The sequence below is a fragment of the Platalea leucorodia genome (genome assembly GCF_965183815.1).
Source record: "Platalea leucorodia genome assembly, chromosome: 16".
NCBI classification, from domain to species: Eukaryota; Metazoa; Chordata; class Aves; order Pelecaniformes; family Threskiornithidae; genus Platalea; species Platalea leucorodia.
The window spans coordinates 13,726,140-13,748,036 of NC_138838.1; the positions used below are offsets into that span (position 1 = coordinate 13,726,140).

Consider the following 21,897-nt stretch of genomic DNA (forward strand, 5'->3'; position numbering starts at 1 on the left):
CTCCCCGGGGCGGGGGGAAGGACGGGGACGAGGGGCCCCGCCGCTCCTTTCGCAACCGAAGCGCGGGGTTACGGGCGCGGCCGTTTGCAGGGGCCTTCGGCTGCGGGACCGGAGCAGAGGGAGGAGAGACGGGGAGAGGACACGGTCGGCGCGGCCTCCTGCCGCCCTTCCACGGCCCCGGCCCACCCAAACGCCTCCGCGCCCTTCCCGCCTCGCACCACCGCCGTCCTCCCACGGCCCCCACGCAGGACAGCAGGCCACCGCCATCCAGGCACAGCCCCGTCCCGCCGCTTGGGCTCCTCTTCTGCCGTCAGATGCCCTGGGAAGCTCCGGGGTGTGGTGACAAGAGTTCAGACAGACAGTCAGAAAACAGAATGTGAAGTATTTTTTTTTTATATACAGAATACAGGAAAGTTTCTGTAAAGTCTAAAACGTTACAATTACTATGTACAGTGGAACTAGCTGTTCTGCTGCAGGGAGGTGGCATATAAACAAAAGAGACAGACAGGTTACGACAAACGATCTGCTACAACAGACAATTTGAGGAACGTCATACCACATGTAGCACTGTACACAGCTTTAAAACATTGAAAAATGCCATCACTGATGTATTTACACAGAATCCAACACTTTTCCTTGTTTGAAATAAAAATAGGATGGACACCAGGAAAAGAACTCATTTCTCACTGCCCATAATACACAGTAGCTACTTGTAGTGCAACCATAGCAGGGAGGGATGGGAAAAATAACTGTGGGAAGAAGAGCGCTTCTTTACATTAAATAAAACAATGATATTGTATAGATTTGCTGTATGAAAACTGTATTTCTCTTTTAATATAAAACTATTGTCACTGGCACAAAATAGAACAAGTTTCTGATTATTTTACAACTGCATGGGAACTATCTGTCAGAGAGAGTCCTCGAGTCAGACAGCGGTTGCCCCTTGCTCTGACGCGTCCTGCTCTCACTGCAGTTTTCCTTTTAAAATGAAATGTATAGTACAAATATATGTGCAAATGCCCCTAAAACTTGAGCAAAAAAAGAAAAATTAAAAAAAGTTAAACGTTCTTCATTTCATGCAAACGGCGTGTGAACAGTCTCTGGGCCGACATAGAAAATCCCACCTCTGTTTGTACATTTTTGCATTGCAAGAGTCTGAGGGCGTTTTCCTTACTCCAAAGCTCTCTTCCCAAAATTCCTAGGGAACTGAGTTGGACCGCAGCACGGGCACCTGGTGGGGTTTCAGAGAAAGCTTCTCCTCCAAGTCCATGTCTTGTACTAAGGCAGTGTCACCCTTGGGCTGTTTGGTCGCAAATTCGGTAATGCTGAAAACAAACTGCAGGCAGCCCAGCTTGATGTAACTGCCATGGTGGAGCAGGGCTGTCCCCTCCCAGCCGGCCCCGCTGCCCCCTATTAAGCTGGAGCTGCTGGCTTTGCAGTTACAGGGTTTCCGATGCTGCCCTTGTGCCTGTGAATTCATCACAGCGGCTTCTTCATGCGGCTCCTCTTCTTGTTTTCTGCTTTTATGTCGTTCTGGGAAAGAAAAAAAAAAAGTAAGATCCGGGCAGGCCAGCAGCAGCTCATTTTCATCAACAGGGGCTACTGCTGAGGTGCCTCAGGGGTAAGATCCTTGAGCCACGAGGTGTTTTAGTTATCTGCAGTGAGCGGCTGATAAAAGGGAAACAGGAATCTCCCCACAGGCCACTCCCCACAGAGAGGTAGAGGCATTTACACATCTATTTCGGCAGCCAAAAAAAGAGGAAGCTGATCAGGTGGAGAGCAGGAGTAAGCCACGTGAGGAAGGGATGCCTGTTGCACAGCCCAGATCACTAACTCACAGCCTGGGAGAGGAGGACACGCACAGGGAACCCCTCAGTCCAGCTCTGAACTGGGGTTCATCACCCAGGGCTGGAGCTTGGTTAACTCCAGCACCGGAGGCAGGAGCGGGGTGAACAGCAGAGCACTCCACAGGCTGAGGCACTCCCCAAGCCTGCAGAGGAAGGTCTTGTGTAACCCAGGCTGAGGCCTGTGGAGAGACTCCCCCTTTTGCAAGAGGCGCGCCAACCGCTGCAGAACAAGGGGCACCAAAACAAGGAATCAATTTGCACCCGCTCCTGTCCCCCTCTAATAGCTTCCTGCAGTGTTACGTGGGGCTGGTGCTGTCTCAACACTCACTTATCACACTCTGCACTTTGGCAACAATACTGCTGGGAGGAGTGGGCGTCATCTTCTCCGAGAAGTCACACGAATATAGAACATTGTCCACGGTCGTCCCATGCTCACTGTAGTTCAACAGCTCATAATGTTTTGTATTCTGAAAAAAAGGGAAGAGGAGGGAATTGAGACATCAAGTCAGAAGGGCTTCTGCCCATACACCCCTTTGGAGCACTGAAACACAATCCCTCTCTCCATACCGCCGTTGATGGTTAAGTAAGAGCAGTTAAATATCCTCCAGCTTCAGAGACCACCAACCTGAACCTCGTGCACGGTCCATGCTCACAGAACAGCCAGCTTTCCAGCAAGAGCTGCTTCCCGGCAGGGAAGGAAGGCCAAAGCAGCTTTGGAAAGAAGTGGGTTTTACCTACTGCACTTGGACCAACAGATCTTTTGGAAACAGGGATTCAAGCCAATTCTCACAAAGCGAGCACACCATTTTAACAGGCACACTAGATGTGAACTTAGCCCAAGACCTGTGCCTAGCAGGACAGAGCATGCTTTGGAAAGCAGACGCAAGATAGCAAGAGGGGTGCCAGTGTGTTGCAGCAGCCGCAAGATGCAGCGTCACGCTCAACTGAGCTTTGCAGAGGATGTTGACAGAGTGGAGGAGATTTCAGGTTAGCTCACAGAAATCTGAGGGCTGAAGACCTTGTCCCCCAGGGACTACAGAGCTTTAATCAAGTTACAAAAACTCCCCATGCACAGGGGAGTAAATTTTTTCAAGTAATCTGCTAGACTGCAGAGACCAAGGCCAAGCGTGAGCTGCCAATGGCCAGAAGCAGAAAGAGCAGACAGAGCTAGGGAGGCAGAATTCTCCCTCTAGAGCGACCACAGCCATAGGTGGCCTGCTGGAGTATGGAAGTTCAGTGCCTAGAGCCTAATGATTTAGGCTTGACCATTGTGAGGAGATGTTTCAACACAGATTTAAGATCCAGATCCCATTACCGAGTGTGCTCTGTAGCTTGTAGTGCACTGGAGGAATGGCTAAAGCCAGCTGTGGGTTAATCCTGGATCCTGCTCAGTAGCTGGTTGACAAATGGTGATATAAAAGACTATCTTGCTTCAAAGACTGTTTCCATGCTAAGAGACATCTCCAGCGGCGCTTTTATTGGCAGGCCCACCAGTCTATTTACTTCAAGAACAAACTAATCTCTGGACTGTAGTAAAGGAGCAACTGTAGACCTCTGTTTATGCCGAGAGCTTAACTGAAATTTTAGTTAAATAAATAATTTATACAGAGTACTGCAGATGGCATGAACACTTTGCACCATGATCACACCTCAAAGCAAGAGACTCAGAGCAGTTCCCTGTTTTGTTCCAGCTGAGCTTTGATGTCAACACATAAAGTTTAGCTTTTATTAACAATGCAGCTGGATCAAAAAGTATCGAACTGTTTCTATGACTTTTTCTTTCCCTAGACACCAGCAGTGACAGTGCTTACTTGTGGTCAGTCTTTGTCAGAGAAAAGCCATGCTCAGAGAAATCATGCTGGCAGAGCTCTGTGCTTCAGAAGAGGGTTTGACAGAAAATGCTGACGCAGCCTTCACTGGAGTGAAACCATTCACAGCCCTGGCTCTTACTTTGTAGTCCACAAAGGAGCCCCACACAAAGACAACCTGCTGCCTGCATCACCAGCTCCCACTGCCATGCATGCCAAATAATAAAAATAAAATTTAAAAAACAAAACCAAAACACCACACTCAGGCACTCACCTCATCGTAGAATATGCAGGCATGTTTGCCAGACACATAGTTACAGTGACCATAGCTTGTAAGGCACACATCCATATCAGCTCCTGTCAATGGGGAAGACAAAAGAGGCTCAGTTCATTTCAGAAAAAAACTGTCAGGCAGCAGAGAACAACAGACAGAATTAAACTTCAATTAGCAAAACAACAGGGGAGCAACTGCCTTTGTCTGCTCCTAGGACTGCATGAATAATGCTGCGATAAGCCACCGAACAAAAGTTTTGGTGGGGGAAGGGAAGGCTAGCAGCTCCATGAAGGCTGAAGAGCATTTCACAGTTACTGGGTCTATCCAGAGCGCCAGAACAATCTAAGCAGAAAGAAACGAAACCTGCAAGCAAACCCTACCTCTTCTCTCCATCAGTCCGGCATTAAATCTCCAGGACAGCCATTCTGCTAATTTTGATACCAGCCAGGTTACAAAGGCGCAACACCATAAAGATTCAAGTGGACAGGGAATTTCCACACTTCCTGGTAGCAAAGAATCCCAGTACAAGTGGCCACAACGGGTCTGTTTTCTTCGATACCCACTTGGCAAACACTTAAGGAGGGTCAGGGAGAACCACCCTGATTCTGAAAGGGCAGGGCAGGAAAAAGCTACTCACCTGTCCCGATATAGAGGGTTCGGTAGCACATATTGACTGCACCCCCTAAGCCCATCAGAGGATAGAACACCGCTCGGGCTTGCACTTCCTTTCTTTGCGCTACAAGATAAAAAGAAATTATTTTAACAATGTTATCAGCTATGAAGGCTGCTTGACCCTAGTGTCCCCAGCGCTAGACTCTCCAGAAAGCACAGATCCTAAGGAGGATGCAGTCAGCTGTGGCCTAAATTCCAATTCCCAACCCTCTAGGAATGTTTGTGCACTAAACATTTTTTTGCCAGTCATCAGAGAAAATTGCTCTCTCCAGTAACCCACGCAAGCCATGCAATTGGGGGAACATTAATACCAAGCATGCACAATGGAGCCACACAGAGGAAAACACAAGCCTCCTACCACTAGCTTCCTTCTTAATCTCTTCCACTTTGGGTAATCAAAGAGCTGAGTCTTGCTGTCAAAGTGCCACTTAAAAAAAATTGGTGCTGGTGAACATCACCAACTTAACAGCTGCTATTTCACTTCTAGTGAAGCTGCAGGAAAAACACACGGCTTGAACAGGGCTTGTCCAGGGACCAACCCAGCTCCAAGGACAGGATGATTTACTGAGTGGACTCCTTTACCCTCAGGTCCGTCCCTACGGCACACTCAACAATGGCTGGTCCAGGGAGCTGCTCTGCAGGCTCAGCCCTGGCAGACAAGTTCAAATCACACGTTCTCACATGCCCATGTTAACTGGACAGAAAATCATGTTCTGTGGAACAGGTATCAAACTCTGGGGGACCACACAGGCCTAGCCAGGATTTCAGCAGCTGTCCTTTGGAGGTAAGCCCCTTATATGCACAGAGTTTAGGCCTCTCCTGATACTACATCTGCGTGACAGTTCTACACCAAAAGTGTGAAATCAAAGAACAGAACATGAGGATTACAGGAGATTGTTTGCAGAGCCACCTACGTCAAGAACATTGGCCACGCTGAGTGGCATCACTGGACGTGCAGCACTCAACGTAGCTGAAACGTGCAGGTTCCCACCTCTGCCCAGCTGCCCTGCACAAGTCCTCTCAGCTGTCTGGGTCTGCTGGCTCAACGGGGCTCACTAAAGGCTTTGGCTCTAATATTTCATCAGCAATGCTAAACAGTCAGCTGGATACATCATTCCTGCCCAAAAAGGGTGATGGGTTAAGACAGCATCAATCTGCCTTTTGAAAGGCAGACTGCTGAAGAATTTCCAGAACTCTTCTGTTACGAGCAGCACCGAAACATGGCTCATATCACAGACTGGTGCTGTGTCCTACAGCAGTGTTCAAAAGAAGACTGACAAAGCATTTAGAGAATGCTGTGATGCTACATCAGCAAGCAAGGTTACCGACTGCTAGCAGACTTCCAAAGATCTTATCTTGGATATTTACCTCCAGGCCTAGCAGAGGGGGAGCAGACAACTGCTCCCACAACAAGGCTGTCCAGTTAGCGCTTGAAAGCGGATTAAATTCACTAGCTGCATGCAGAGGAACATGAAGTCACGTTCACCCTGTAGCTTTAGGTGTTAGCATGCCGATACCAGCGACCATAAACAAAGCTAATGCTGAACTCGGGTATCTGGAGATTTCCAACAGAAGCGCAAGTTGTTTTCCATTATTTGCATTAGTTGCATTTAGTGCTTCAGCTTGACAGTGACATTATTCTGAATGGGCAATGACAACATCACACATATATTCTGTGCCCCAGTTCCTCCTGTTCGTGTGCTTGTCTCACAAGCAACTTCTCCAGAAAGAGAGAGCAGGAATCCACATATTTCTCTTGCCCATCTCAAAGGTGAGGAGAGAGAAAAAAAAAAAAAAAAAAGGCAGCTGAACCTTCCCATCTCTGCTAAGTCTAAGATGACTAAAACACAATTTCACTAAAGATTTCCAGCAGAAAATCAGAAGTTAATGAAGGTATTTCCATTGCCATAATTTGTAAATAATCAAGTAGAGGGACCTGAAGGAGTTTCTTGCCAGTAGATATCCAGAGCGGGGGATGAGAGGAAAGAAACATGAAAGGCAGCATCAGACAGATACCAGAAGAAGAGGGAGATCTTCTTCAATGGACAGGCAAGGGAGTGCCAAAAAGCTATGGCTCAACATACACCAACTATTCTAGGGCTGCTCTTACCTTCAATGTGGTTTCCCACAGGAGACTGCTGATGGGAATTGACACTGCTCACTAGAGACTGAGCTTTGGAGGGAAAGAGCTCATGTATTCTCTGCAAGGCCAGAAACTTGATCAGCTGCTCATCCAGCATATTTATCTCAATCTCTGTTAATAAACAAAAAGCAATTAGTAAGTTATTAATGTAAAGGGTGCAATCTGAGCTGCAGTGGATTTAACTGTCCCACTTTCAAACTTGCCATTTGCTTCAACAGCAAAGACCTGACAAATTTTGCAATATCAAGAATCCTACATAGAGGTGATCTACTACTTCGTATCAACTCCTGTGAGCAGCGTGTGAGGAGAGTGCCAGCAATGGCTAGAGAGCTAGAATTCGGGCAGCAAGCAGAAGTTTAGGGGAACAAGGACTGATATATTGAAAACCTGCTCTTTTGGCTCAGAATCAACAGGTCTGCAGAGGTGGACATCACGCCCCTTTGGGCAGCAGACTGGGTCTTTGTTGTGAAGCTTCATTATCTAGTTAGAAAGTCTAACCCTACATTACAGAGGAAAGCTGTAACCACCTTTGAAGCCGCTACACACTCATTCTTGAGTCATGCACTTTTGTAGCAGGGTCAATTAAACCAAGCAGGGCAATTCAGACAATATTATTAATGAGCTTTAAAGCAGATCTGTTGCTGATAGCTTTGAAGTATTTATATTTGTAAAGCCCTACAGAGGCCTGCTTTCTGTCAGCAAGCAGGCTGGCTAACCTCTTCTTCCAAAAGCTTTCTCCACATCAACAACAGTTAAAATGGCAAGCAGAAGCGTTTCCTGATAGCAGAGAGGTAGCCTGGGCAGGCTGAGCAGTCGGGGTTCACCCAAGAAAAGAAGGTCACACTGGCAATGCCAGAAAGACTGTTCTTCAGATGTAGAAACCTCTGGCAACAGCCTCATTATGCTACTGATGACTGCAGTTCAGCAATCTCCTCCTCCTGAAGTCACTCCGCTAAGGTTTAGCATTTCTTGCCAAGTGCAACAAAAGGAAAACAAAAAATGGGCCGGTCTAGGAGAAGACTGACAGAAGCAGAAATAAATCAGAAAATTAACCAACCCATTAGAGCATCACCACTCAGGTGACTGCTCGACTACAAGATCTGTTGTTGCTGGACTTTATGCCTGTCGGGAACAGCTCTGGATTGCAGCTAGCACCACAACATGGCAGGGCTGCAGGTTTCTGCCTGTGAATTCCACCTGGAAAGCAGCCATGCAATAGCTTTGTGATCATTCCCCAGAAAAGCTTCAGGCAGAAACACTTCCTTGGCCTTGCTGCCTTGGCAACATTACAAGTAGGGAAGCATGTGACATATTTAAGGTAATGTATACCCAGCCCCGCCCTCACCTGACTGCAATCCTGCTTTATCTCTGGAACTTTTCCTCAAGCAGAGACCGAATGCTCTAGGGAAGCAAACACACAGGGCTAGCAGAGACTGATAATGAACTAAATACTCACCGCCATCCATAAATGCTTTCAGGGAACTGGTGAGGTCCAACATAGCTGCAGAGTTTGAAGTGAGTGATGAGGGTAGAGTTAAAGCGCTTCCTATGGATAAGGTGCTGGGACTGACCTTACCATCTACAGAGAAAGATGGTGCAGAGAAGATATGTCACTATGACGTTCGTGAGACATGCACCCAGCCCTCAGGCTGCACTTCGCTTCCAAGCTGCTCAGAATGACTAATTTTGCTCATAGTTATGCTTTGAAAAAGGCCTGAATTAGAGGCTGTTAGCTTTCTTCTGCTCACAGAAGGAACTAGTGTGCCTCCAAAACAAAGCCAATCGCTGGCTTCTGCCTCTCATCTCCAGTTGTCGGAGGAATTCTGGATCTATACACTGAAGCTCCTACTCCCTGTTTGAAGTGATGCCCTACAGAGACTGGAAAGATGAGCACCAAGTCCCCAGGAGCTTGAAGAACTTACTAAACCTAGAGCTATTTGCCAAGTAGCTTGTCTAGGTCTGAACATGCATAAAAAGTACAACTGCCCTATTTTTATTTCTGCACGATTATCAAGTCTGGGGTGTACTTCACTGTCCAGTAAGAATATAACAATCATAAGCAGATTTTATTATTTACAAAACAAAATCCTACTGCTTTGGCAGTGACCATGCAGCTGAAAGAGGCCATGGCAAATGCCAGGAAACAAAGTCCCTTTAATGCGTTGTTGATACCAGATCTTCTTGAGTTGGTTTGCTTAGATGTAGAGCTACTATAAGCCTGAAATTTATGGCAATAAAAGAAAAGGTCATGAATTATTTGTATTTTTGTACTCGGCAACAAGATTTGCACACCATAATTTAAGATATGTTATAAATATATATATGCTTTGTGTTAGATGGGAAAATCTAAATATTTACACCTTTCTCAAGCGACACTGCACCAAAAGCAATTATTTAACATCTTAAGTAACTGCAAAATTATGTAGGGTTTGCAGTGCTCTTCAAACCACGAGCAAGAAGTGTTCTATAGTATGGCCTCATTTACTCTACCAAAACTTCTCCCAGCCTTGCATTTCTAAGCAGGGCACGGTCAAACTAGCTGCCTCAGAGTAACCAAGTTTGTTCAGCAATAAGCAAGGAGGCCAAGTACTCTGGGCACAGCTTCCAAACATGAGGTAAAGCTCAGAAGTTACTCATTAAGGAATTTTAAAAAGAATAATAAAAAGGTATTGCCTCTGTTGCTTGCCATCACCAGATCTGAGCCACTCCACGCAAGCCTGCCACAGAGCAGCTAGGAACTGCAACAGAAGTGACAGACAGCTCTGTTGCATGCTTTTCAGCAACTGCTTCATACCCAACCTGTGCAAAGCGTTTACTAGTTTGAGTGTTGAGCTGGTGTGGGGGGAAGGGAAAAGAAGGAGAATGCTTTAAGTGAAAGCTTATTCAAGCAAAATTTGAGTTATGGGCAGTAACTCTGACTTTCAGCTATCAACATCTTTGGCTTGATGTTTTTATACTGAAAAATGGGTGTATGCACTTCAGCAGCAAGGTGTTTGGGTACAACTCAAGACAGAGATGGTATATCCAGTCCATAACTACCCTGTATTAACAGACTAGCAGATACTGAACAGACTACAGCTTCCCAAGTCCACATTTCGCCAACATCAAGGCTGTGCAGCTGAAGACTTCAAAACACATCTGTACTAGGGAACACAACCATCGACAGAACACTTACCATATACAGAGATCATAGGATCAGAGATGCCAGACAGCTGCTCTTGTGAGGACTACCTTGCAATCAAACTAGTGCTTTAAAACAAATTGGTAGTTTTAAAGCAGCATTGGAGTGGCCAGTTGTTGGAACAGTGAGACAACAGCCAACTGATTTAAAACTACTGTTGCTTTCCAGAATTAAACTCATCTACTATCCTGCTTCTCAGGACAGAGTTCCTCTCTCAGGTATATGCAGCTAGCAAAAATATATCCCGTGGCTCCCATGAAGGGACCTAAGACCTAAGACAGAGGAGACTTGAGAAACTTCTCCCAGCTCTTCACAGAAAGCCCAATTCCCCATTAAATGAGGGCATACTGCTAGAGCCTTGAGGTTCCGAGTAACATTTAGCCTGAACACTTTCTCAGTCCCGAGGGCCAAGATCAGCTCTTTGGCACGTACCTGAAGGTGGTGCTGGTGAACAGAATCTGTTTGTGGACCCAACAGCAGAGACCCCATCTCCTGCAGCCTGCGGAGGGGTGAGAGCCCTCGTGGCGGTCAGAGGGGAGCCCATAGATCGCAGGTCTGCCGTCAGCGGCGGTCCTATCTGTGTCTGCACATTCTTTCTTTGCAAAGTGCTGGTGGTCTCCAGGCTGGCACAGGAGCTCGATATGGATGTAGGCATACTTGTGACCGGCACAGAACCCCTTTGTGCACAAGAAATGGGTCCTGCTACGTTCTCTGTTTTGACAATGGTTCCAATGGTGTGATTCAGAAGTCCACAAGTCGCCGGGGGCGTGAGGGGCCGAGGCCACGTTTGCCGATGAGACAAAACAGGTATTGTGTTACCAGATCCAATTAGTCTCTGGGAGTCAGTCAACTGTGCTGAAGATTCGGACGAAACGCCATAGAAATGAGGACCGTTTACTTTAATGTCAGAGGCTGTCGGCCCATTCGAAGTCCCACAAGAAGACACCTTCTTGGATTTATCTATACAAGAGCTGCAGTTGACATCTTCCTGTGACAAAGTCTGCTGGGATTGCGAGGAGCTCAAGGAATTCTGGGTGGTAATCCCTGAGGTGCAGGATGACATGGAATAGAGGGAAGGTGTAGGTGCCTTGTCAGCTGCCTGGTAAGGGTTGGCAAGTGAGCCGTCTGCCACAATAACAGGCTTAATATCAGCCTTCTCTGTTTGTTCAGAGTCCCAAAGCGAAGTCATCTGCTTAGCAGATAAATGTTTCAATATGCTGCACTGGAGCGCAACAACACTACAGAGCCACTGGGAGGAAGAAAAAAGTGCAGGTTAGCTCCACAGGCAGACAATGCTCCAAACCTCAACAGTTACTCCATCGTTCACCCAGCTCGAAGAAATTTAGCTGCCTTAGTGTGCTGCTGATGGCTCTGATGTAGCCTGGAACTACAGCATCTGCTCTGATGCTCATCTAGAATCAGGAGAAAGCTTTGTCCAGAGGTACAAAAGTGCAACCAAAATTAGGTACTGTTTCTCTCCGTGCTGGGGACAGTACAGAGAGGACTTGAGATTAAAGGAGGGTGAAGGCAGCAGATGCACTTCCTCACCCCCAAACCCTTCCCTCTCTTCACCTGTTAAGCGTTGCAACTCTTCAGCTAGTTACAAACACATCTTTCACTAATATGGGCTTCTATCCAAACACAATCCTCCAACTTACTCTGTAGCATGCTGGAGAGAAATGCTGATCTACCTCACGCTATAGGGAGCCACCTGCCAAAGCTGGGGGGGAGAGCACCTTTCCTTTTACACAAAGCAGAGGAAGACAAAACGATTTATTTGAAGTTTTAAGCACCATGGTGAATGTGCACCTGCCACATAAAAGAACCCCACCTCAGCTAACAGAAGGACTCTACAACACCACTGACTGCAAAGCAACATGCCTTCGCATTGTGGAATTTGGCAAGAAGTTTCACACAAGATTTAAACACTCATTTGACCTTGATTTAAAAGTCCAATTCTATCAGCAATAAAAAGCAGTCCAGAAATGTGACGTTAACATACAAATAAACGTGTCAGAGAGCAGCCTTACATAATCAAAGTGGAAAGTATTTCCCCTCAGCCAGGAAATAAAAATGACATCTAGACAGAAAGCCCTCGACTCCAGTCTTAAGGCCAGAAGACTATTTCACCACTTCCCTGAAGCATCAACTGAGGAGTTTTACATTTCACCTGGAAAGCCAAAATGAAGTTTTAATGGGCAAGGGTGTCAGAGACAAGACAAGCTATCACCTTCAGTCATGATTTTGAGACTGGTTTCCTAGACAACTGCTCTGATCATGACTGAAATGGAAGAGATCTTTGTACCAAAGCAACTGCAGATACAGAGTCCAAGTGTTTGACTTCATTTACCTCCTGTTGTTCTGTCTGGCTGGCTAAGTGCTCAGTGTTCAAAAGGTGCTTCTGCAAGGGTTCCTCAGGGATCCCGTTACAGATCAGCTCGCCATCTCTAATTGCTGCAGGCGCAAGTAACGGGGGTGGAAGCCGGTATTGGGACTTTATAGCATCAGGAACCTACGTAGAGAAAGAAGATCACACATAAGAACAAATACTCAAGAATGACTAGTTAAACAAAGTGCCTAACCATCACTACACTATGTGTTTGCTGCTTTCTGACCCAAAGGAACCCTCCATTAGAAGTTTCAAGGACTGAGTACTTTAAATTGATGCTACGTGGTGGCTACAGCATAAGAGAAGTCATGCAAAAAAGGCCAAGAAAGAAGGGAAACCTGTATGGAATTTTTCAGGCATTCTGGCAGCAATTACTCTTTGGGGTTTAACACAGAACATGTGGCAGCCCCAATTCTGACTGTAGGACCACCTTCAGGAGGTTGTATGTTGTACTTTCTATGCTTGTGCTAGATTTAAAGGCTTACTTCTAATAGCTGAGTCTTATGGTTGGCGGAAAAAGAGCTTCTTAAATCCTACACCTAGTGAAAAGTAACTGCTGACTTCCAGACCTCTCACCAACCACCTCTTCCTTCTGCCCCAAGAGGCTATCCCTACAGGGCATGCTGGGTTCCTTTCCAAACTAGAACACATATACAGGGAGTTTCACCGACACCTGCTTGTTTACACATACCTTCAAACCTTTTCTCTTTACTGATTGAAGAACTCTGCGATTTGGAGGATGTTTCTTATGGATTCGGTTTAAGAAATCCACTTTGACAACATGCTGAGATATGGTGTCCTGGAACCGGTCAAATACTCGGCACCGATTACTCAGGGTCAAGTTCTTCTGGTTCAGCTGGGTGATCAGATAATGCCACAGGAGTTAGGGATCTGCAGATCACTCTAATGTACCCTAAGACTTTCATAACGCCTCGTAGCACTGGCAGTACAGCATCAGCTCAGCTTTAGACTATGTTTCCTGCAGCACTAATCATTTCTGTTAAAGGACACATTGCTGGAGATGAATACAAAAGCATTGAGAGGCCTACTAAGCAGCGTCAATGCTCTCAGAAGCAGTTTGTCTGAGTGCAAGCCCTTTGTTTCAGCCCCCTGTTTCCTGAGTATTTAAGTCTCAAGTACACTGCTTTTCCAAAAATGAAAACTCCCTCTTGGAATGAAAGTTTTTTGGGTTAAGCATGCAAAGAATTACTTCCTCTATTTGTAGCTCTGTGCTGCTTTGTATCACAGTTCTGGAAGCTCATCTAGATCTTAAGGAGTCCGGTCTAAAAAACTAGACAAGCTGTCAGTGAGCCACAATCTGAGCTGTCAGCTTCAGTTACAGGAAGGAGTTCCCCCATCTTTATATTTTATTGCAGATAGCAGCATGATATTCCTTTGTAGAGTGTGTTGCTTGCAGCAGGAGCTTTACAAGCGTTACAGGGAGCAATAAGAGTTTTACATTTCTTGTACTTTGTCCTTTAATGGACCTGCCAGGTTCCACTCCAGCATCTGGTTACCATACTGCAATCATAGTCCTGCTTACCACCACATGTTCTATGTGATTTGGGCACATCCATCTACCCAGAGGCATGGCAGTAAGCGGTGGCTCCAGACAATCCATGTGGAACAGGAGTGGGCAATAATCACACTGAATTAGAGGTGCCACTCTGCAACTCCTGCAAAGAGACAGACGCATCTTATTTCCCATGCAGAATATAGGGTATAAACTGAATATGCAGGCAAGCTCAGCTAACCACTTTAGCTTATCTTTCCCCACCAATTCCCCTACACTACGTTATTTGCATCTAAAATTAGGCTTCAGATGTGTAACTCGATCTATATGGACCTTCTGCAAGACCCACTCAACGCAAAAGGTCTTGTCCATGCACGTGAGGGTTTCTCAGTGCAAAGGAGGTCCTTTGGCAGAAGAGATGCCAAAGCTATAAGCACTTGTCAGATTCACAGAAGCAACTTTTCAAGTTGACCTTGTGCATTAGTTCTGAGTGGCTTCATTTGGAACAAAATTCAGAGAAGAAAAGGAAATCTCAGATTTAGGTTATTACAATTTTTCTCAGATGAATCTTGTGTGAAGTTGGGACATTTACTTCAACAAGATGTTCTCAGAACAAGTCTCAAACTCCAGAAAGCTACTACATCCAATTCCCCAGGCTTTAAAGAAGTCCTCACTCTATGACAAAGTCATCAGCTGTTCTCCATAAAAGCTCCACTCTCCTGAGTCTCCAGCCCACTTCCAGAAACTCACTCTGACTGGGTTCCTGAAATAAAGTTTTTCTTTTTCACTGACATTTTGAATTGGGATCTATCTGTGCAATTTTTTATGCAGTTATAAAAAACAGCAGTATTTTGTACTGGTTTTCAGATTTACTATTTCAGCACAATATTCCTATTTTCCTTTTATCTCTCTCAGTAGATTTCTATTTCCTAAGGGTCACCTCCTCGTGTAGTCCCTTCATGAACCATAAACAAATATCTCCGTTTTCTAAACCACCATCACTTTAGAATATTTCTTAGTAGAAAAACACTGAAGACAAGATGGTTCACTCTCTTCAGGCTACATTTTAAAACCCTTTACAGCCACGCATGGCTGCAGAAGCCACACCTACACTTGCTATGGTTAAACATTTGTTATTTAGCAAAGATGATTATTCCCCCATTTGTTTAGAGGACTGTAACTTGTAAGCAAGTAATGAAGGAGAATGGGAAAGGGAACAGGTCATCTACTTTTGTCAGCAAGAACTTTGCTCCCGTGAAGGGTGCAGCTACACCGAGCAGCTTCCCTGGAAGAGTCAAGTACCTGTTGCATGTGAAGCAGACTTTCACCGGCAAGGGAACCAAACCATTGTGGTCTAACTCGTGTTGTGCTTTCTTGACATTCTTTCCTGTGGTTTCTTCCTTTCTCCTCCTCTTACTAGTACCTGAAAGTAAATTTTAAAAGGCTTTGGGTTACCCACATAGCAGAGATCTGCTTTCTGGTAGATACACGTAATCATCTCAGGCAGAGGCAAACAGAAAAGGCAAAACCAGCTGCTTAAGGAACCCTTATCAACCACTAAATCTAAGCTTAAGTGACAGAGACTGTCTTTAAAGGCAGGCATATTTTATCCTTAATGATTTCAGTGACATCCTATACATGAAGTCATTACTTTGTTACTAGATTATCATATCATAAATCAAAATCAAGTATTTTGACAATTGGAATTTTTTTCTTCAGATTGATGATCTAGACTAAGGTGACAACAGCAAGCCTCCATCACAAGTGCTGATGGAGGCGTAGTGCGTAGTAGCAGTGGCCCACAGCTCACATCTGAAAGGCCACCTGCTGTTGGACAGCTGGACAAGGACCAGAAGTACTTCTGTACCCTTTGCTTTCACCAGTGAGCATCACTGGAGCCACAACTACCAAGGAGTTGAGAGTGAAAAGAGGCAAGATGGCAGCAGGATGCAACTGCAGACATCTACACCAACACTAGACAAGCTATCGCTCACCTGGAAGTGCTGTGGTGCAGGTCAGTTCATTCGGCAACTGGAACTGCGTTGGGTTCCTTTCCATGGCAGCAGCAATAAGAAGCTCAAAGGGTCGCTTCAGCTGGGGCTGCCCACAATCCATTTCTGCAATGGCAGAGTCATCATCCACGTCAATTATGTCCTCATCGACATCATTCTGCTCTGAGTTGGGGGTCTCGGTGCTGGCATTGGATGTTGGAGTGCCAGGCCGGCTTGCTCTCCTTTCCAAGATCCTGGCATGCGCATTAGCCCTGATGCTGCTGCTAGACCTGTCCAACAGGTCTGCGTCACTGGTGGGGGAGGTGGTCCTTTTCCCAGATTTGTCCACCAATCCATTTACCTGCCCCAGCTCTTTCTTCTGTTCTCGCTTCTGCACGACATGAATAGGCAGGCTTATCATGGAGGCCACAAACAAAGCACATCAACCTTGACAAATATGCAACTGAAGACAAACAGCACCTGAAAAAGCTTGAGCCACTTACTACAACTTCCCCCGTGAAGTCATTAAAGCCTTGACCTAGCAAAACCAATCTGATCACAGCTAATGTACAGATGACAAAACAGCTGAAGGGAACCAAGCATGGGGAAAAAAATTACCCTGTCTCTCTCCTTTCAGGATAGCTGTATTTAAGTCCAGATCAGGACATTTCACAGCATCTAGGCCTAAATACTTGACAAATCAGAGAACTCTGTTTACTTTGATAGCCAACACTGAGAAACTCCACAGTAGACCATTCATTGCCAATGCAGTCTATTAACCCTGGCAGTGCATCCGAACCCACCATGGAATGAGAAGGTCAGCTTGAGAATACAAGCACAATACACAAACAACACTCTGCTATCTCTTGATGACAGGAATCTTGAACAAGGTGGGCAGGGAGAACTGCAGCAGAGGAAAACAATAGGTTGCAATCACTGCGAGATCCATTTTGCAACAGGAGGGGTTGCGGCATGACCTAGTACGGGCAACTGTGCACTGCTCCAGTGCCTGACAGCATCACCAATACAGATGAACCAATCTACTCAATCACTAAAATGGTCTGTAAAAGGAGCAAAGTCTTATCAGGCAATTTTTAATACAGAAAAGTTGGGGATTTTTTTTCTTTTTCCTCTCTCTATTTATTATTATTTTTTAAATTTGCGACCTTCATTTTTACTGTTGGCAGATGGCTGAACAGTACCCTGGAAACTAACAAGGCAATCGCTTCAGGAACAAAAGGCTGAGTACACAGTTTTCTTCCAATCTATTTTGCGTGTCACTTCAAGGGAACAGTTGCTAGATAGTTTGGTGCAGTTTCTAAACCCTCTGCTATGCAGTCTTACGTAGTCACAGCAATAAGATGTTTACATTGTGCAAGACAGCTTCCTGGAGAAAGAGCATCAAGGAAAAAAAAAAAAAAAAAAAGACAAGCCACAATCTTGCCCAATCATCTCCTCCCCATCCTGTTCAACAACCCAGGAAATCATAACTCACTGTGATTTCACCCTCTGCTGATGTGCAACTGCTGTGAAGTCACACTTCTAAAAAACACACACTAACCAGAATCACAGCCCTGATGCCAAAGCTGCATTAACATGACTCCCGTTTTGCCTGTAGACAGCTCACCTCCTCAAGCATGGGAGCCACTCCCATTCCCTCTGTGCCTCAGCTCTCCCTCCTTTCCAGAAGTGGGGGGGAAGGAAAACAGTTTAAAAGGCACAGCTTGACAAGAACATATCAGGCACTTCAGTTTTGTGGTTTCTACTAGAGAGGTTAAAAATACCAGGAGGGTCTCATCAAGACCCCTTAGTTTTCTTTAAGCCTGTTCCTAACAAAACCCTTTGCAACTGCAAGCACAAAGAGCAACTCTGGTGGTACATATATACACATTAAGGGGAGAGGAAGGTATAAAACACAGGGTTCACGTTTCAAATGGACAGTCGGAAGGGCAGGGATCACGTCTGTTACAAGAGGCTTTACCTTGCGGCGTACAGTGCAGCGGTGACACATCCACTCCCCCGGAGGCAGCATTTCCTCACTGAGCGGAGGGTTGCTACAAGAGAAACACAAAGCAACACTTTACTGTTATTTCTGGAATGCCTCTTCTCACGTACACGCAGCCCAAGTCAGGGTAGCTCTGCAGGTTCCGGTCTCAGGCATTTCTGCCTTTTCTTTACGATGATGCTCCCCAGTTTCACTCCCCCATACATCCACTTAGCAAGACGCTTCTAAGAAACTAGTCTTCCACGACACCCATCTCATCTCTGTGATGCAGCATGCTCCACAGTTTCAGAAGACAGTCTTAGAATTGAGTAGCAAAGACAAATGGAAGATTCACTTGTGTGCAACACGTATACCTCCCCCCTAACACCAACACCTCCTTAAATAACTTGATTACTCCGTATAAGACTACACAGATTCCCGTGCAGCAAGCACAGTCATGTATCTAGGCATTTCCATCCCTTGAATGTGCAGTCTGAGTCCAACAGAACAAGCTGCCATGAAGTCTACCCACTGCTTCTCAGGTACTCCATCCCTGGGCACACTTACTTAATAGTGGAAACCACTTTCTATCTTAAGACAACCCAAATACTCTTAAAAGTGTCACCATATACAGCTTGCCTTGGCTATGAAGCACAAGATACATCCTACTCATATGGATCTGCACTTACTATAAAAGCTGTATCACATCGAAATGACGTTCTTATTTTGATGCTAGAAATAAACCAAAGCAAATTAGATGAAGGAGGAAGGAGCACTATTTTGAGAAACACTTTTCCTCAGTTAAAGGCAGAGCAGCATATGTTAGATGGCACACTTATAGATCATACTACTAGCTCAAGTACTTTCCAACAGTTCTTTACCATTAAGATTTGTTATTTCAGCAAACTGCTGACTGTTGGAAGAAAAGTGTACATGCTGTCAGAAAAACACCCAGTTACCATGCAGCGTGGCTCTAAGATACACTTTTAAAAGTTCTGCCTACTGATGCTAAAGACAGCCGCATAGCAAGTCTCCTCTCCTGTGCTGAACACTCAACAGATAGATGCACTATTGCAGGACCTGGAAGCTCCATTTCCCACTGGGAAATGGGTTACAAAGGATCCAGCCAGGACTGACTGGGTTACAAGGTGATCAAGCAGTAGTGCAGCTACACTAGCAAGGAGCTTACAAGACCGGCCCGAGAAGCCACGCGAGCATGGGCAGCCAGATGGTGGTTTGCCTCAGGAGTCTCTATACTGATTATTGCACCTACAGACAAATATCAAACCAAATCCAAGTTAAGCTTTAGCAAGTCTCCAGCACTGACAAGCCAGAGAGCATAACTTGCATACTTGTTGGCCAGTAAGAGCTGTGCTTTGCAGCAAAGGGAGAGGCTGTCTTCCTTGAGAATCTTGCTCCTAGCATGGGGAAATGGCACAGGATCCCAGCCCAGGCTCCCAAGCTTGAGCTGTAAAAACAAACACGCTTCCTTTGTTTAAACAGAGTCCCAGCGAGCCTTGCCCCGAGCACGCCAATGTGCCAACAGAAAGCCTCTGCAGGTACCGCAGCCATCCAGGGTCACACTCGGTCTTGCAACACTATGCCTGGAAGACTGAAGGAAGAACACAGCAAGAACCAAACTGGTAATAACCTCAGCATTTCTGGTGTCAGGCTCCAGGGAATTCAGTAGAGCCAACACATCTGGCAGCCATTTTGAGGAGGAGTGCAGGGTTTCAGAGGCCTCCGTGTTCCAGGCGCTCCAGAAATGCAGCACTCTGCATACATGCACAAACATACCTGCAGCTTATTTTCTCATTTCCTGGAGGACTTGGATGAACAAGAGATCAGGCTCTAGACAAGAGCACCAAAGCCTCAACTGCTGGCTGCTTTACATGAAGTCTCAAATGTTTGGCTGAAGCAGTAACTCCCCCCTGCCCCAAACTAATCTTTTACTAATAGAAGCAGGGAAGAGGGGTGAAAGGAAGAGAGTAACGAATGATCCCTGTGTGCTCGCTGCCATGTAAATCCATTCTGAGTCCTGTGGTGGATCCTGCAATAGTTCAGGTTTTACTCCTGCTAGAAACTGAGCTTTTAGATCTGCAGCTACAGCAAGTACAGATCCATCTGGTCCATTGCCCCTTCCCCTCCCAGCACCTCAAGGGGGAGGTGGGGGATGACCAAACACTACGGACTTTGATTTGTTTGTAGTGAATTTTAGCCCTCTGAAGCTACCAACGAGCGTGTCTGAACTGCTGGAAACACGTCTGCCCCATTCCAATGCACGCACGGCATGCCAGGGATCCACGCGCTGCCAGATGCCTCCGGTTATTTGTTTTAACTGTTACTTTAATCTTACACATTTTACAATGAAACAATTAATACCATGGTGAATATTGAGAGGTGCCTAGAAGAGTTAGAACAGGTTTCTTCTTAAGTGTGTATGTTATTGTCCCATTTGCTATGTTTGAATTATTTGCTCAACAACCATGAGATCCTACATATACAGTACTCTTAAATGACAGCTTAGTGAAGCATTTTAATGAATGCTGCTACCCAAAGGCCTGTGGAAGGAAGGGGAAAGGTTAGTTTCAGACTAGCAGCAAGGTTTTAGCTCTCAGACTAGCCTTCCAAGTTTTTTGCTTGCTGTCAGGGCATAACTGCTATAGCAAGTGTATTAAAAGACTGATTCTGCTTCTCCTGGTTAATGAACTGTTCATCAAGGCAGCTCGCTGCACTAACAAAGACTGATGAATGCTGTTCCTGCACTGCTGGCATCTCTGCAAGCAGAGAGCATTTCCTGGGTCTTAGCATAAAGCCAGGGAAGCACTAAAGAATGCCGTTTTAATTGACTAGTTATGACCACATTCTTCAACCTTTTACTGTAAGCATAAGAGAAACTGATTTTTAAATGTGAACAAGATACTTGATCTTCATAACCAAGGTAAGAATTAGCACTTTGGCAGGAGCACCACAGCTGCTTTCTCCCTATCTTTCATAGGTTCATTAGCATGCAGATCTCCAGCCGTTAGTGTTTGCTGCCAACAGGACCTAGAATTGTACAGCACCAAATTTATCTTCAGTTACAACACATCTCCTTTCAACTACACACCCATCAGTTGTACTGTTCTGTGCAATTTTGCTGAACCTTAGTTTCAGAAAGTTTCCCCTTTTGTCATCACAGGCAAGAGTGGTGGCCAGTGCTATTTCACCTGGAAGGTTTGGCGTGACCCAAATCAAATCTGCTCAGCAGAACATGTTTCTGAATTTAAGACAAAGACAGCTCCGAAAAAGTGAGTCTGACTTTCAAGGTTAGTATCTATGCAAACACCTGGAAGACCAACTCATACAAAGCCTCTGAAAATTAAAGGTGATGTTTATCACTACCTATTCAAAAAGCCACTACACCGATACAAAGTCACTTGCCGTAATACTAGTCTCATGGCTTTTTCTAAAAAAGTTAAGTAGCATCTCCTGAAATTCGTACCAGATTTGAACATTATGCAAAGCCTCCCTTAAATAAAATTTAAATGGCTATGAAGAAATAAAAAATCTTCAAGACTCACCCATATATGAGGAGTCTTTATCAAGCAAACAATAGCATGAAGCCACTTAGCTTTTCAATTTCACACTCTGGAGCTCTCATACATCAGATGCCTGTTGTTAGTCTAAATCCTGTAATTACTCTTCACTTTGCTGACCTCAATAAATAAGTAAACAAACACTCAAAGGAACGGCACCTTCTTCAACACAAACTGGGCCATAGCCCTCAAATGAACCAGCTATAAGCAAACCTGAAGTTATTTACACACAGCATTCCTGGTGGCCATCTTGCATAAACAGCACATTGACACTACTGAGAGCACACTCTGGACCCACCAGGCTACAGCCAGCTATCAGGCTGGGGTAATGGTGCAGGAAAACAAACCAGGGTCTGGTGATGCTTTCTTGAATGACTCGTCTTTGACGTCAGTTGTTTTCAACAATCGGACTTAGATTTTTTTTTTTTTTTTTCCTATGCAGGGGAAAATAGTAACCCCACAAAAAAAACGTAGGCAAGAACATTTTTCCTTCTCAGAAATCTTCTAATTAACTTAC

General features: G+C 45.4%; 1 protein-coding gene across 7 annotated transcripts in view; it reads right to left on the bottom strand.

The window, feature by feature from the left end:
* Window positions 1-377: 377 nt before the first annotated feature.
* Window positions 378-21,897, bottom strand: part of PHF12 (PHD finger protein 12) — a 32,902-nt gene continuing 11,382 nt past the window's right edge. For 6 of the 7 annotated variants that reach the window (XM_082328692.1, XM_082328697.1, XM_082328694.1 and 3 more), the window contains 14 exons: window positions 17,800-17,872; window positions 15,822-16,209; window positions 15,130-15,250; window positions 13,858-13,990; window positions 13,006-13,170; window positions 12,276-12,437; window positions 10,358-11,174; window positions 8,201-8,323; window positions 6,712-6,855; window positions 4,567-4,665; window positions 4,310-4,432; window positions 3,930-4,012; window positions 2,176-2,314; window positions 378-1,533 (listed from right to left, as the gene is read on the bottom strand). In XM_082328692.1, coding sequence (XP_082184818.1) covers window positions 1,199-1,533; window positions 2,176-2,314; window positions 3,930-4,012; window positions 4,310-4,432; window positions 4,567-4,665; window positions 6,712-6,855; window positions 8,201-8,323; window positions 10,358-11,174; window positions 12,276-12,437; window positions 13,006-13,170; window positions 13,858-13,990; window positions 15,130-15,250; window positions 15,822-16,209; window positions 17,800-17,872 — 2,905 coding nt within the window. In that variant the 3' untranslated portion in view covers window positions 378-1,198. The remainder of the gene's footprint in view (window positions 1,534-2,175; window positions 2,315-3,929; window positions 4,013-4,309; window positions 4,433-4,566; window positions 4,666-6,711; window positions 6,856-8,200; window positions 8,324-10,357; window positions 11,175-12,275; window positions 12,438-13,005; window positions 13,171-13,857; window positions 13,991-15,129; window positions 15,251-15,821; window positions 16,210-17,799; window positions 17,873-21,897) is intronic. The other variant, XM_082328693.1, reaches the window with a different exon arrangement.